Source organism: Mustela lutreola, chromosome 2 (genome assembly GCF_030435805.1).
Source record: "Mustela lutreola isolate mMusLut2 chromosome 2, mMusLut2.pri, whole genome shotgun sequence".
NCBI classification, from domain to species: Eukaryota; Metazoa; Chordata; class Mammalia; order Carnivora; family Mustelidae; genus Mustela; species Mustela lutreola.
Window position 1 is genome coordinate 148999131 of NC_081291.1, and position 17256 is coordinate 149016386.

Consider the following 17256-nt stretch of genomic DNA (forward strand, 5'->3'; position numbering starts at 1 on the left):
ATCCCAGACATTTTTGGATAAACAAAAGCTGAGAGAATTTGCCACTAACAGACTCATACTATGAGAAAGACTAAAGTAAGTTTTCCTGGCTGAAGTGAAGCAGCATCAAACAGGAATTTGAATCTGTGGGAAGAAATGGCAAACACTGGAAATAATAAATATTTGGATAGCTATGAAAGACTACTTGTTCTTCCCTTAATTTATTTAGAAGAAAACTCATTGTTTAAAACAAAACTTTGTAACATTGTATTGTGAGGTTAGTAATCTACATAAATGTAAAATATGTGGTAAATGATAGAGTGGCATAAGTGGAATTTTACTGTCACAAATTCTTTTGAATGAAGCATTCCAGTAGTAACTCTAAATAAGTTCTGATGAATTAAGATGCAGGTTGTAATCTTTAGAGCAACTGGCAAAAAATTACAAAGGGATATATTTTTTTATTGAAAAATAATTAACATACATTGTCATATTAGTTTCAGGTACGCAACAAAACGATTCAACAGTTCTCTGCATTGCTCAGTGCTCACCACAAGCGTAGTCACCATCTATCACCAAACAATGTTACAGTCTTATAGTTGTACAATCACAATCTTACTGAGAACATTTCCTTTGCTGTGTGTTTCATCTTTGTGACGTACTTATATTGTAACTGAAAGTTTGTGCCTCTTAATCCCCTTTATCTGTTTCATCCATGCCCCTACCAACCTCCCCCATGGCAAACATGAGTTTGTTCTATGTATTTGTTTATTTGTTTTTCTCTTTGTTTATTAGTTTTGTTTCTTAAATTCCATATATGAGTGGAATCATATGCTACTAGTCTTTCTCTGACTGATTTCACTTAGCATTATACCCTCTATCTCCAACCATGTTATTGCAAATGGCCAGATCTCAATTTTTTATGGCTGAGTCATATCCCATTGTGTATATATACCACACCTTTTTTATCCATTCATCTATTGATGAAGACATACATCTTAAAAATAGACAAATATAGATGAAATACTCAAATGTGTTTGATTAACTTCTTATGAAGGCAGAAAAGGAGGAACAGATGATGGGACAAATAGAAAACAATTAGCAAATCATAGACCTAAATCCAACCATATCAAGAAGTACACTGATTGGGGCGCCTGGGTGGCTCAGTGGGTTAAAGCCTCTGCCTTCGGCTCAGGTCATGATCCCAGGGTCCTGGGATCAAGCCCCACATTGGGCTCTCTGCTCTGCAGGGAGCCTGCTTCCTCCTCTCTCTCTCTCTGCCTGCCTCTCTGCCTCCTTGTGATCTCTGTCTGTCAAATAAATCAATAAAATCTTAAAAAAAAAAAGAAGTACATTGATTATAGACAGATTATATACCCCAATTAAAAGGCTTGGAACTGGTAGGCTAGATTTTTTTAAAAAGCAAGACATCTCTTTCTATAAGAGATAGCTTAATATCCAATTTATCACTGAATAGATATTTCCTAATTTGTACATCATGAAATTGAAAATATCCCTGGTTTTAACCAAATGTGTGTGTGTGTGTGTGTGTGTGCTGTTTGAGAAAGAGAGAGAGTGTGTGAGTAGGGTGAAAGAAGTTGGGGGGAGGGGCAGAGTGAGACGGAGAGAGAGAGAATCTTAAGCAGGCACCAGGCTCAGCATGAGCCTGACACAGAATTCTACCCCATAACCCTGAGATCGTGACCTGAGCCGAAATCAAGAGTCAGATTCTTAACCCACCTAGCCACCCAGGTTCCCCTTAACATGTTTAAGATACTTTGTAGTTTGATTAAACTATTACAGTTCACTCTTAGAGTCACAATCCACCGAGCAGATGGAATTTGGGGATCTCCAGAGACGATGGTGTTTCTGCTGCCAAATGATCATTTGCTCATGTAACTTTCTGCTCCCTCTATAACTGTGTGCATTAATATGTTACATTTAAACTGCAGACATGGTCTCGTATATAAAACTACATTTGAAGCAGATGAAATTATTCTAACAGTCTTTAATGCCAGCAGAAATGATTAAATATACAAATAAAATTGTATCAGATCATATTGAATCAATGAGAATCAGGTATTCTCCAGTGTCCCTTTTTGCTATTTAGAGAGACAGTGTGGCGTGATCAAAGGCAGGGGACACAGGGAGCCCACAGACCTTACTTTGACTCCTGTCTCTTCCTCCTCCAAGTAGCTACGTTTTAGGTTTCTCACCCGTTTCCTCTTCTGGTTAGGAGGATGACCAGGAGCCAGACTGTTTAGGTTCTAATCAAACTTCCTCCTTCTAACTAGGTAATTTTGAGCAAATTACTTCGCTTTCCTATGCCTTCACTTCCCCATCTGCAAAACGAGGGTACTAATACCACAGACTCCATACAGGTTTTGAGGATTGACTGGGCGCATCCTCGGAGAGTGCTTTGAACAATGCCTGACACAGAGCAAGCACTACATAACTGTTTGCTAAATAGAATACCTTCCTCACTGAGTCCTTTTAACAATTAAGATGAGTTCAATAAATCACTTAGCGCTATCTAACCAATAGTCAGTACTCAGTCAACAATGGTTGTCAATAGTGTCACTGGAGGTGCTTGGAGTAATCATTGTTAACTGTTAACAGATCGTCTTAGTATACTTCCTACCCTGCACTGGAAAGAAGTCTCTGCTAATTAACAATGAACTGGTGATCTTTATGCATTTTTCATAGCCTACACAATCAAGTATAAAAGTGTGGTAAAAAAAAAAAAAATTGTGTGCTGGGAGCCTGGGTGGCTCAGTAGGTTAAGCCTCTGCCTTCAGCTCAGGTTATGATCTCAGGGTCCTAGAATCGAGCCCCGCATCCGGCTCTTTGCTCAGCAGGGAGCCTGTTTCCCCCTCTCTCTTCCTGCCTCTCTGCCTACTTGTGATCTTTCACTGTCAAATAAATAAATAAAATCTTAAAAAAAAAAAAAAAGAAAAAATTTGTGTGCAAAGAGACCGCCTAAACATTGGGGAGGGTGTGTGCTATGGTGAGTGCTGTGAAGCGTGTAAACATGGCAATTCACAGACCTGTACCCCCGGGGCTAATAATGCATTATATGTTTATTAAAAATTTTTAAAAATTTTTTAAAAAGAGACCCCCTAAGAAGGTAAGTAAAAGTTGGAAAATGCTAATAGATATAAAGTTCGGTCAGCTCTGTTCCAAGGTGATGAAAATGTTAGCAGAGAACGAAAGCTTTAGGATTCGCTACCTTTGGAGTGGGTACAGTTAATGGAAGAGGAAATCAAGCTTTCAAATATTGGCAGCAACTGCATCCCTTGAGAGCTTGTTAGAAATGCAGAATCTTGGGCCCTACCAGAATCAGAATTAACAAGATCCCCAGTTGGTTCTTATGCAAATTAAAATTTGTGAAGCATTGCTGTAGAATATTTTCGCTTTCCATGTTTTTCCCTGGAGTTTATTTTAATGCACCCTATTAATAATACTGAGATTTGGGTAATATGTCTCTTTATAGTGACATTTTTCTCTGAAGATATGACTTTAAAATTTGGCTACATGCATAATTTTATCATATCCTGGGAACAAATTTTTTCTAATCAAAAGCCACTTCTGATTTTATAATGCAAATCAATGTGAGAGGAATCACCAAGCAGGTTTTATAGTAAATGTCATTGGCATTTCTCAATTTCATTACATGAGGGATGTATGTATTTTAAAAATCATCCCTGAATCACCAGTGTTCAGAATTTCATCACTTCCCACAGTTCACCTTTGCTTAGCCCGAAGATGAGAAAGATAAAGCGGGTCCCTGATTCATGCTTTTTCTGTTGTCACGAAGTCACAATTCACTGACTTTTAAAATAGAATGTCTCAAGACCAAATATTTTATTTGGATGTATCTGAACACAAAAATATTTCTATTGAAACTCTCTGTGAGAAAACATTTTAGATATGAAACATCTGGTTTTGATCATTTCTGTGAAAAACTAATCTTTGCACAAGTCAAAGAGGCCCATGATGATACTGTGTTATCCTAAGTACAGTATTTCTGTGATTAAGTATTCCTCAAGGGTTGGGTAGCAGTCATCAACCTGTAACATGGCTCAGACATTCTTAACGTATTTGGGAATATGTATATCTGCAAATCTATAAAACTGGGTTTCTCATTTTCTCCCTTCTTCTTGGGGAGAGAGGATGAGGAGGATATGGGTTGAGTTTGAACACAGCTACAGAAACACACTAGGGGCTCAATATGAGAGGCAGAGTGCCTAGAAGTGTCAAAGGAGACAGGAGTATGGGCCTCAGTATTTCTCAGGTGGGGTCCTTACCAACAGTGCCCCTTTCATAGGATCCCCTGGCCCTGAGTGAATATGACCAAGGGACCTGCCAGGAACTTTAGTGTGGGGTTGGGGGCCACCCCTTCACCACCTTTTGCAGAGTGAGAAGTCTGAGATTTGCATCTTCTAATCTAAACTTCCTCGTGCAGGGTACTGGAGCATGAGAACCTGTGATCAAACCTGTGGGATTTCAACCTCAGCCAAACTACGGAATCACCTGTGACAGCTTTTGCTTTGTTCTTTGTTGTTGTTGTTGTTGGTTTTCTAATATTTATTTTTGAGAGAGAGAGAGCCCATGCGCACAAGGAGCAGAGGAATGGGGAAAGAGAATCAGAAGCAGACCCCATGCTCAGCACAGAATCCAACACAGGGCTCAATCTCATGACCCTGAGATCATGACCTGAGCAGAAACCAAGGACCCTTCACCTGGGAGAGCAAGAGTTACTGAAGCCCAAGTCTCACCCCCAGATATCCTGATTTAATTGTTCTGAGGTATGCCCTGGCACTGAGGTGTTTTAACGCACGCTGGTGACTGACGTGCTGTGAGGGGGTTTCATATGCTTAGGGCTCACCCCTCTCTCACCTTCCTTAAGACCCTTCCCACCTGCCCAAAGTCAGCTCTTCTGATTATTCGATTCCTTCTCTCTCTCTCCACCTGCCACCCGAGAGTTGCCACCTCAGCAAGTTTCCAAGGCTGGGTCCTTCTGCCTGCAGTGATTGAACCTCCAGATTCTTGAGTTTTAGAAATTGTTATGGGCTGAATTCATATGTTGAAGTACCTCAGAATATGACTGTATTAGGAGACAGGGTCTTTAAGGAGGTAGTTAAGGTAAGAGGAGTTCATATGGGCGGACCCAGACCCAACATAGTGAATTTATGAGGTTATTAGGCGACTGGCATAGAGGAAAAAACCACATGAAGACAGAAAGAAAAGGGCCCTCCTCCACAAGCCAAGAAGGGAGGCTTCTGAAGAAATCAACACTGGAGACACAACCTGATCTCAGACTTTAAGACTCCAAAACTATGAGGAAGCACACTTCTGCCATGGAAGCCACACAGCCTGTGTCCTTGTTATGGCAGCCTGAGCTAATGAAGACAGGAAGCTTCCTTCCTGGTGTACAGGGTGACTTCTCTCTCCAGAGGATGATTCTGCTGGACACGTGGATTAGTCTTTAATACTGAGAGTGTTTTATGCACAGAGAAGAACACCCACAATGATATGAACTTGACTTAATGCTCAATGGGTTGAGCATTTAGGCATTAAAATAAAATTTGATTAAATTCCCTTATTTTTAACTGAAACTGCAAACCCAATGAGTGATTCTTTTGGATACTTCATTACCTTATGTAGCAGACAACATACAGAAATATAAAAAAAACTTATTATATTTAACTTTAAACTATTCTATATATCAAATGCCATATGTTGAATGAATTTATTTATTTTTAAGATTTTATTTATTTGACAGAGATCATAAGTAGGCAGAGAGGCAGGCAGAGATAGGCACGGAGAAGCAGGGTCCCTGCTGAGCAGAGAGCCCGATGTGGTGCTCGATGTGGGGCTCGATCCCAGGACCCTGGGATCATGACCTGAGGTGAAGGCAGAGGCTTTAACCCACTGAGTCACCCAGGCGTCCTGAATTTATTTCTTCATTAAAGTTGTTTTATATATTCCTAGGATTATGGATAATCTTATTTTGACAGTTTCCTAATGTTTCAGTAATATTAGTTTTATACATTCTAGGTCAACAATCTCAGACCCCAAAACCCTCTAAGGTTCTCTCTCACGCCCGCGTTTTGTTTTGTTTTGTTTTGTTTTTTTTACCATTTCTTAGGGCACAAAACTCTGTTTTTCCCTAAGTCATTTAAATTGAAACCATTAACTACTATGCTGAGCCTCCTTTTCCTACTGCAAAATTTAGTTTTAGGTTACCTAGACTTTTTAAGTCTACTCCCTTCTCTAGAGGTAAGTTTGTCATTAGAACTTGTGTTTGCCTCTGAAAATAATGTATTTTTCGCCTTGGCCAACATGATATAATGTGTTGTCCTATATTGGGATAGACCGATCTGGTCTAATTAGGGTTATAAACAACATATGTGTCTTTACTGGGGTTTTATTATCATTAGTGGAACCACCAGCATTTCATTCCCAGAGCTCAGTCTATGTGTTCAGCAACCCTCTGCAGGATAGTTAGAAAATTTATTACCTTGGAATACACTACCAAATCCTTTTTATATTTGGTTTCTGTGACGGATCCCTGATGTTGTCTAACTGTTGGGCTCTCTGTCCATCTAATTATTCCACACTTTCTGTAAACTCATTGATTAGCAGCTCATATGTATCACATCAGATCAGGGAGTACATGATACAAACATGCCTTATTATTGGTGATATTAACTTCCACCAGCTTTTAAGGTTTTGTCTGCCAGTTTTCCCTACTGTGAAGTTACTATTTTCCCCTTTCCATTCTCTATTCAGTAAAAGTTTGTCATGAAGTCCAGCCTGGACCCAAGGAGGAGGGAATTAAGCTCTACCTCCTGGCGGGGAATATGAAAAACTTTGTAGGCTTATGTTAAAACCACAAAAATTAAAATAAATATTTGGGGGAAATATTTGTGGGGAGATACTTTGAGGCTATGCAAATACCTTGTTTCTTCTAAAAGTCTCACCCACTAATTTTAGCTGTCATCAGTTGATCTGGCTTACAGTAGTTATGCTTGTGGTTTAGTGGTAATTTCTATTTCCCTCATCCCTCTACATTTAAGTACTTGAAAATTTTTTTATAAAGAAGATTTGTCCCTTCTTCCTCATTAACTTATTTATATCAGTAGGGAGGCATGCATACTTTAAGGGTTATAATACAACACTATCATTATTTAATCTTTTGGCTCAAATTGTTCCAACTTTGGCCATTAGAACCTCTTTCAAATGTTCTTGTACTTGTAACATACCCCATCTTTTCTTCCTTTTTGAGCACCTTCTTCTTAAACAGTTTTACTGAAGGTACAATTTATAGGCCATAAAACGTTCCTGTTTTAAAGTTACGTGTATGTTTAGCTTTAGGAAATTTCATGCCCATCATGTCACATGGTAATTCTATTTTTAATTTTTTGAGGAACTGTTACACTGCTATCTATATACTTTACATCCTCGCTGACAGTGCACAAAGGTTCCAATTTCTCCACATCCTCGCTAACAATTTTGTTTAGGTATTGGTTTTTGGTTTTTGGTTTTTTGATAGTAGCCATCCTAATAGGGGTAAGAAGGTGCATTGTGGTCTTATTTACCTTTCCTTGGTACTAATGCAGTGGTGCATTTTCTTCTGCCATTATTTGACCTTGGGAACCCCTTTTATAAAGTGCATATTCAAGTCTTTGCTCACTTTTTTTTTTCTTTTACATGTTGTCACTCTTTTTCTTATTGGCTTATAGTTTGTTTATATATTCTGAATGAATACTTGGCTAGATACATGCTTTGCAAATCCCTTATTCTGTGGGCTGCTTTTTCTAGTAGGAGGGGAAATCTATAGCTCATTTTTTTTTTTTTTAAGATTTTATTTATTTATTTGACAGACAGAGATCACAAGTAGGCAGAGAGGCAGGCAGAGAGAGAGGAAGGGAAGCAGGCTCCCTGCTGAGCAGAGAGCCAGATGTGGGGCTCGATCCCAGGACCCTGGGATCATGACCTGAGCTGAAGACAGAGGCTTTAACCCACTGTCCATGATTTTGAAAATCAAACCTCAGTCCCATCCATTCTTCAAGATTGAACAGTTGTTGTACCTTTTCTATGAAATAACCTTTTATTACTTTCTTATAACTCCAATTTTAGTTGGAGTTAAAAGAAATATAACTCTGTCCTTCTAGAATGCTATCTGATTTTGTGATCTAATGCTATCCTGTCCTACCCTTGCTTGTCTCTTACATATCCTCCAGCCAGACGATATTGCTTAATTTCTTTCCTGCTTAGACTCTAAAAGAGGGGGCAGGGACCTTTTTTTATATTCTTAGCATATATCAATATTTACAACCATAGCAAGAGCTCAATACTTGTTATATGGCTTGAAAAAAAAATAACACTACAAGGATATCTACTATCTATTAAGAAGAATTGCAAGCAAATAAATTGTTGAAATTAAATATATTGTGTTAAAGAGATTTTGAAAAACAGAGTCACAGAAGTAGTCACTAAAAGAGTCCATCTCTACAATGTAAAGTAATAGTTTTTGGAGCATTCCTCTTTAACTGCCCTACATGTTATTTGGAATTCCAGTCATCAGTGGTTCTGAGTACCACCTTCATTATCATAGTCTTACTTTTTCATCTCTAGAACACTCACTTTCACCTAGAGTTGGAATAATTATCCTATTCTCCATTTGTTTTTTAATGTTTTTGTTCCGCCGTTTGTCTCTTGATCAAAGTTCACCCATTTATACCATGAGTCTGGATAAGCCTGAAGGTAGCTGGTCCCAGAAACAATTTTCCCTAAAAGCGAAATCTGAGCTTTCTGAGAGGAAACACAAAAATTTAAAGCCTCATTTTAGTACTTTTTGGAAGGCTACTTAATTAAATTTTATTGCTTGCATTCTGGGGCTGAGATCAAGAAAAATTAGATGTGTTATCTCTTGGGGGGTGTTCTGAGGGAATGCTGGCATTTTTCGCATATGTGAGATAACAAGACAACCAGTGTTTTTATAGGCTTTGTGTCCTTCCCCTTGGAATTCTACAACAAACCTCTCAAGTTAAGTAACTTTCTTGGAATGACATGTTCTGCATATGATGCCAGAATCCCAGAGTCCTCTTTCTGCACCTGGTAAATCGGAGAAAAGGAGTCAAAACTCCTAGGAAATTCTCTGTCAGCTACTGAGACATTTAGGAAGAAGGCATCTGAAATCCTTGAAACCTCTAGGGCACTAAATGTATTATAACAAAACAGTGGAACAATGTTCCATGATGTGGCCAGTTCAGTCATTATTACAATAGGGATGCAATAAATATAAATGATTTCCTCACATGCTTAACTCATAATGGAAAAACAACACTGGATAACTCAGAATGCTTAGGGACCTGAGATGGGGGTAGAAAAATGGATGGTTACTACAGGGTTTGGTTGCACTTAACCGAAGTTGATTATAATAGCTTAACCAAATAAGGAGGTTATTTATCCAATGTTGTAAGAGTCTGGGGGAGGCGGCACAAGGCTGATGAAGCCATTTGAGAAAGCAGGTTCCTTCTCCTCACCATCCTTAGCATAGTCACAAATGGCTGTTTGCTTCAACACTGCATCATCACAATCTGGATAAAGGGGAGGACAGATTAAGGGCAGAAAGTTGTGTGTGTATATATATTATTACATGTATCAGGGAAATTATAAATATATAAATATAAAATCTGGGGAAATTATATAAAATACAAATATTTAAAGTAGGGGAAAAGTAGCTTTCCATGAAATAACTTCTGTTTCAGCTCCTTGGTCAATGGGTTAGATGATCACCCTAGCTAGAAGGGCATTTTGGAGGTATTTTAAGATTTTTTTTTTTTTTTTTTTAATTTGACAGACAGAGATCACAAGTAGGCAGAGAGGCAGGCAGAGAGGGAGGGAGGGGGAAGCAGGCTCCCTGCCGAGCAGAGAGCCCGATGCGGGGCTCCATCCCAGGACCCTGGGATCATGACCTGAGCCGGAGGCAGAGGCTTTAACCCATTGAGCCACCCAGGCGCCCCTGGAGGTATTTTAAATTGCATTTCTTACCTCTCTCCCCCAAGGAAATTTATGATTCTGTTAGCAAGGAAGAACAGTAAATAGTGAGTAGGCAAACTGGCAATATCTTAACACATTTGATTAATTAAGTGCCATTCTTTATATTTTAAATCTTGCTGTTAGAGATTTTTTAAAAAATGTGTGTATCTATTTCCATGCCTTTGAAAGTTTACAAACACAAATCATAACCAAAATTTTTTGTTTCTCAACTTACTTGATTTTTTCAATATCAATGGACAACTTATGATACATCCACCTGATGGATTACTCCCTAGTTAATCCAAACAAATGTATGAGAAAAGTTTTATACAAATGCTTCACAAAAGAAAGTGTCCAAATGACTAATAAATATATGAAAAATGTGCTCACTTTTGTCATTGGGAATATGCAAATTAAAGCCATAATAAATTACCATCACATACCCAGTAAAATGTTTATGCTTATAAAGAAATGCCAAATGTTGGTGAGGATGTGGAACAACTGAAACCGTCATATATTGCTGGTTCCAAGGTAAAATGGTAGCTCTTTGGAATGTTATTTGTTAGTATCTTCTAAACCCAAACCTATGAGCTAGCAATCTCATTCCTAGGTAGATACTGACCTCTGCACACCAAAATACATGCCAAAAAGTGGTTATGCTCCTAATAGCAAAATCCTAGAAACTAACAAAATATGCACCAAGAGTAGAAGGGATCAATAAATGATGGTATAGTCAGATAACAGAATACTCTACAGTAATGAGAATGAACAAACTACAATTACATACAACACTGTGATGACTGACAAACACTGAAGCAAAAGAAGCCAGACAGAGTCATGGAGAAGGACCTGTTGTGTGAACCCACTTACATAAAGTTCAACAATAACCACATTTATTCTATGACTTCTAAGAAGTCAGAAAAGTAGTTAAATTTTGAGAGGAGAGTAATGACTTAAAGTAGGCAAGAAGAGGATCCCTGGGATCCTGACAGCATCCTATTTCTTCATCTGGATACTGGCTATCTGGGTGAGGTCACTTTGTGAAAATTCACAAGGTATATATTTATGATAAATTCACTTTTCTGTATTCATATCATAGTGCCATAAAAAGAAGAGAAAGTCACGATCATATACTGCTGTTACAATGAAGGTGCCCCATCTTTTTTCTAAGGGCATTTCTATCCAACCAAGCTTTGGATCCCAGGCCTTTTTTTAAGTGTTCCAGAGCCTTGAGGCATTATCTTCCTTTTCTTGTATCTTTAACATCTCCTTCTTTAATAGTGCCATCTCATCAGCATTTAATCGTGTTTGAGACTCTCTAAATAAAACAATCACCACCACCCCCTCCTTTACCCATAAATTCCATTTGGTTAATTCTCTCTTTATTCTCCTTTACTGTCAAAATTCTTGAATGAAGAAATTCTCAGCTCTCTTGCCTTCCATTTTTTCCTTTATTCATTGCAATCTGGTTTATTCGCCATCATTCACCTAAATCTGTATTTGTCTATTTCCAAAACAGCCTCTCTGTTGCTAATTTAATGAACACCTTCCAGTACTCCGATTTGACATTTTAGTATTATTTGCTATTTGTTTTTTAAAAAATATTTTACTTATTTGACAGACAGAGATCACAAGTAGGCCGACAGGCAGGCAGAGAGAGAGAGAGGAGGAAGCAGGCTCCCTGTGGAGCAGAGAGCCTGATGGGGGGCTCAATCCCAGGGCCTGGGATCATGACCTGAGCCGAGGCAGAGGCTTAACCCACTGAGCTACCCAGGAGCCCCTGCTATGCTTAAACCATTCCTACCATCTGGAAAAACTCTCTTCCTTGGGCATTTATGACCTAGCTCATTCCTGATTCTCCACCCAACTTCTCTAGCCACTCATTCTTTCACTGTAAACTTCTCTTCCTCTACTCATTTTTGAAGTGTTATCTCAAGTCCAGATGTCTCCTCTGAACTACAGAGCTGCACATGTAACTGCCATACAGCATTTTCACGTAGATGTCTCACAAGTACTAAAAAGTCAACTAAATTAAAACATTTTCCTCCTTGATGATGTTCATCTTGCTATATTCCATGTCTCAGTAAATAGCACCAACCAGTACCCAAGCCAGAAACTCATAGTGAATAAAACACAGAAGATTCCCAGTTGTGGTTATGATTTCTGCTTCTGGCATCATTGTTGAACTAGATACTGTAGGGGAATTCTCCAGCAAAACAACTAGATACTGGATCAAAAACATTTTTTGCTGTTTTGCCTGACACTCAGAAATTAGAAATCTCTTCAAAGACCCCTCTTCCCACCAAATAAAGAGAAATAAATCTTGAGCAGAAACTAGAGGAAGCGTCTGTATGCAAGCTGGAGAGATGGGGTTGGTCTGAATGCAAATGCCAATAGCATCTCTATGTTAGTAAGTGAATCAGATACTCCTGCATTTAGGGGACATGATAGGAAGGGTTAAAGTGGCCCCAGTTGCTGGTACTCCTGGGCACATGGCAGAACCAGATGCAAATCATCTTTGAAACAAAGTGTCTTCAATTTAAGCCATCAGAGTTCCCACATATTAAGATCAAGGAAATATGAATTCACAGTCTAAAATCACCAAGTATACAGGAGGCAAGCCATCATGAGTAAGAGAGGTAAAAACGTACAACTTACTTAGATACTGGAATTGTCAGATACAGAGTATAGAATAATAAGGTAAGAGATGTTTGAAGAAATGAAGTATGAAGCCGCAAAGATAGGCAAGCAATTAGAGACCATCAGGAATGAGAATGATCTCGGTAATAATAAAATGGAACTTCTAAAAATGGAAAACAGATTTTAAGAAAAACTCATTGTAGGGGTTTAACAGCAGGTGAAACATAGTTGAAGGGTGAGCTGTAACTTTTGGCTGAAGAAATTACCCAGAATACAGTACAGAGAGAAGACAGAAAATATGAGAGAAGCTAAGAGATGTGGAGAAGAGGAAAAGGAAACATTTATTTTGAATCCCAAAAGAAGAGAGAGAACTGAGGAAAAGGAATAATTGAAGAGATAATGATTGAGCATTTTCCAGAAGTGATCATGGATATACACCTATTTTTTCCAAGTAGAATAAAAGAAACCTAGATATAGATACATCACAGTGAAACTGAAGGACAGCAAGGACAAAAAGATTCCAAAAGTAGCCAGAAAAAAAAGAACAGATCATTCATAAAAACACAACTGGCAATGATGAAAGCCAGAATGAATGCCGTTTTTTCAAAGTGTTGGTCTTGTATTATAAATTCGATTTATTTTTTTAAGAGTGAAAGTAATACAAAAACATTTTTGAATAAACAAATATACACAATTTACTAAGAGAACTCTATTAAAAGAAGTTCTAAAGATTTACTTCAGGAAGAAGGATCATAGAATAACGATCTGGGATATAAGAAGGAATGGTAAGTACCAAATGTATATGTATACAGTTGCCCTTGAACAACACAGGGGTTAGGGGTACTTAGCCCTCATGCAGTAGAAAATCCATATATGCGGCACCTGTTGGCCCACTTGGTTAAGACGAAACACATTATTGGCAATAAAGAGGGCCACTACCTAATGTAAAGTTAAATATATCAGAAAGATAATATAACAATTTTAACTTGTATGCATCCAATTGAATAACCTCAAGCAATAAAAAGCAAAAATTCATTGAGTTTCAGGATAAAATGGACAAATCCAGAATTGTAGATACTCCATGTTCTTTACTATAAAAATCATAAATAAAACAAGTGAAAACATTCAAATGACATCATTTGCAATGTTTATGAGATTAAGTGTGATTTTTCTCCACTTTCTAAATTTTATTGTTTTGATAATTATGTTTATAATTAAAACACTTTTTCCAAAAAATAAGTGTGGAGGTGAAATTTTAGTTAACTGGGGGCTCGGGATGGGCTTAGTTAATTATTACTATATTTGTGGTAGTTATGTAGTTTTAGTCTACACAAATGTTTAATGGGTTGAATACATTTTAACCAACTTAACTCCTTTTTCTTTGTATTTTTGCTAAAATGTCAAATGATTTACTCATGGACTTAAAATGTTCAGACACACCTTGACTGATACCTTAAAGAATCTGATTTACCACATAGTTTCTGTTTTCCTAAATAAGAATTTAAAAACTTTGTAAAGAATGCACAAGAACTCATTCCTAATTTAAATATGCTACCACTGACGGTTAAAGGCTCCATCATTCTGGCTACCTATTATCAACAGAGTTAGGATTTTTCTCTACTGCCCAGACATTAGTATTTTCACTGTAGGGATCAGTTACCCTGAAAACAAAAACAAGAACAAAACCTAGATAAAGATACAAATTGTTAATTCTTCTTTTCATATTGGCACTCCTTTGGACATAACACATTGCTATTCCTAAAACTCAGTGTTTAACCTCCACTTACGCCTCTTGAAGCATGTGTGTGGTACACAAGTTATATGAAATAGTAACAGATCATTGTATACAAATAGAAAATAAGACAGAGTGCTGGGAAACCGGTTCTAAAGAAAATAGGCACAGGATTATTTTATAATAGTACACATCTTAACACATTGTAAACTGAAACTATCGAAGGTCGACAATGCAATTAATCTATCTTAGAAACGTCCAAAGCTTAGTCTCACTACTTTAAATGTGGTCAGAACACTTGCGTTAGCCTACAGTTGGGCAAAATCATCAAACACAAAACCTACTTTCTAATAAAGAATGGACTATCTTATGTAGTTTACTGAATACTGAAAGTGAAAAATAGAATGGTTGTATCAGTTGCTTACCCTTGTGATTGCGGGGCTGCCTGGGAGCTGACTGCTGACTGGCTGCCCAGCATCTCTAGTATCACACCGCATACCACTAACCAGGGAAAAGGTCAAAATTCAAAATCTAAAGTACAGTTTCTACTGACTGCCTATGGCTTTTATATCAAGGTAAAGTTGGAAAAGAATAATTGAACCATAGTAAGTAGGGGACTGTTTGTACTAAAAAGAGTAAGTAGATTCCTTTGAATATATTATCTAAAAATCTAAACTGTAAAGCCTCATTTAATCTATTACACAAAATGGTTTTTTCAGTTTAAATTTTACTATATGCAATTCTGGGAAAGTAATAACGCTGTTGAAAAAGTAAAATGGTAATGTTGAAGTGTATCAAATTTTGAAAAATATGGAAAAAGGACAGAAATTCTAAATTCTTCGGAATGTATTACCCAATAGATGTCTTTGAGAATCTTCTTAAAACCTTTTGAGATTTGAATATCCAGAATATTCGGTTGGTATAATCCTTTTGTTGTTTAAAGCCAACAATAGAATAAAAATGGAATTGCAGTTATTTCCAACTCTTTGCTCTAATAGTCTAGAAATGAAATCTCAAAGACTTTAGAGTAGGTTAATAAATAACACTCAATTTCAATATACTTTAAATTATTTTACTTTTATTTTCTCTCATTTTTTTCTGTTTAAATTTATTGAATTATAACATGCATACTAAAAGCACAAATCGTAACTGTACAGCTTGGTGATTTCTCACAAAGTGACCATATTCAGTGCTATCAACACACTGTATTATCAACTTTTAAGGTGATAAACTGCTAAGATTGTAGGATTAAAACCATCAAACACCACTACAAAGAGGTAAAGTAATAAACCAGTAAGTGTAACTAGGCACACACGCAAAAATGAAACAATTTTTGGCACACATTTGATACCACATATGTATTCTGTATCATCAGAACATGAGAAAATATATTGTCTCAATCTGATAGGTTCCTGACTTGGGGGTTCTCCTACTGTACCTAGCCCCCGCCCTTGCAGTAGCTGATTTCAGCAGAAAATATATTAAAGCAAACAGCAGAAAAAATACAAAGCTTCAGAACCAATTAAATTGTTTAGCAACCTGTTTGTCTTCCCTCATGAGCTACAGCTGTTTATCAAATCGTGACCCTACGGGATAACTTTAAATTTGAAATTAACTTTTCAACGTTTTAAATGAGCTATCTTCCTTTCCTTGATTGGCAGATCATTTTTGTTCACTTAAAATTGCTGTAGGTCGTCTCCTAATTCCTTGTCTAGTCAAAGCACCCAGAGATTACTGAAAAGATGAGAGAATCACAGGACTCCGCCTTGTAAATACAAGCCATTCTCAGGCCTGGATCCTGCAATTATTTTACCTTTAAATAGCAGAAATTGTATTATATTCAGCCGGGGAACCCTTTCTTAGATCTTTTATTCCTTGTTTTTTTCAGCGATTTCATTGATCCGCCACTAACTTTCCCAGTAGCCAACAATAGTTTACATAGGTCGCTATTGATTTTGTTCGGAATTTTGAGTAATTTAGCCACAGGTGATTAGCAGTTTTAAAGGGGTTCTTACTGTCAAAGAATCCAGAGAATGCGAAGCCTTGGTACCCAAACGAGGCAACAATGAAAGACTGGCAAAGCTCAGAAATGGTCCTGAGAGCACAAACGCCAGCTCGGATTTCAGGTTGCCGGGACGCGCCCTCTCGGCTGCCTGAGCCCCCCAGGGAAGAGGGTCCCATTGAGGACGCCGGAGATGAGCGTGGGCGACCTTGCCACTGCCACCCCCACCACGAGCAGGACTCAACGCGCCACATCCCGTCACCAGGGCAACTCGGCAATCCAACACCAAGGCTCAAGATTCCGCATCCCCAGTCACCGGACGCAGAAGAGAGGCGCATCACGACCCAGCCGCGGGGACCGGAGGCGTCCCGGACGCCCCCATCCCCGCGGCGCCCAATGCGACGGAGGAGCCACCGCCTCCGCGGGCCTCGGGCAGCCGCCCCCAGCGACCTCACCGCAAACGGACCTCTCTGCCGCACGTGGCAGCCGTGATTGTCCCAGAGCGGTATCCCTCCGCGCCCCCGCCTCAGTCAGCCCCTCCCTTCCCGGGACCCTTCGAGTCGGGGCGCCGCGGAAGGATCGCACGCACGAGCGCGCGCACGCCCGCCCGCCCCGCCGCGGCCGCGGAGAACTGAAAGGTGCAGCGGTGAGAAGGAGCAGCCGCCGCCAGCACCGTTGCCGCCCGCACAGCCGTTCCGCAGCCGCTGGTGGTTCGTTCCGCGGTGCGGGCGGGCGGACAGGCAGGCCGGGCGCGCTCCGCCGCTTGTCCCTCCTCGTCGTCCCCGCGTCCTCCCTCAGCAGCTCCTCGGGGAGGGGGGCGGTCGGTGCCTGCGCAGAGCCGCCTCCTCCCCGC

At 39.0% G+C, this 17256-nt stretch overlaps 1 protein-coding gene across 2 annotated transcripts in view; it reads right to left on the reverse strand.

Annotated features, from left to right (window-relative positions):
* LOC131824998 (uncharacterized) overlaps window positions 1–14987 on the reverse strand; it is a 57831-nt gene extending 42844 nt beyond the window's left edge. For both annotated transcript variants that reach the window (XR_009351079.1, XM_059163777.1), the window contains exon 1: window positions 14827–14987. Coding sequence is in view for 1 of the 2 variants with exons in the window: in XM_059163777.1 (XP_059019760.1) it covers window positions 14827–14898 (72 nt within the window). In the remaining variant the exon portion in view is untranslated. The remainder of the gene's footprint in view (window positions 1–14826) is intronic.
* Window positions 14988–17256: the final 2269 nt, after the last annotated feature.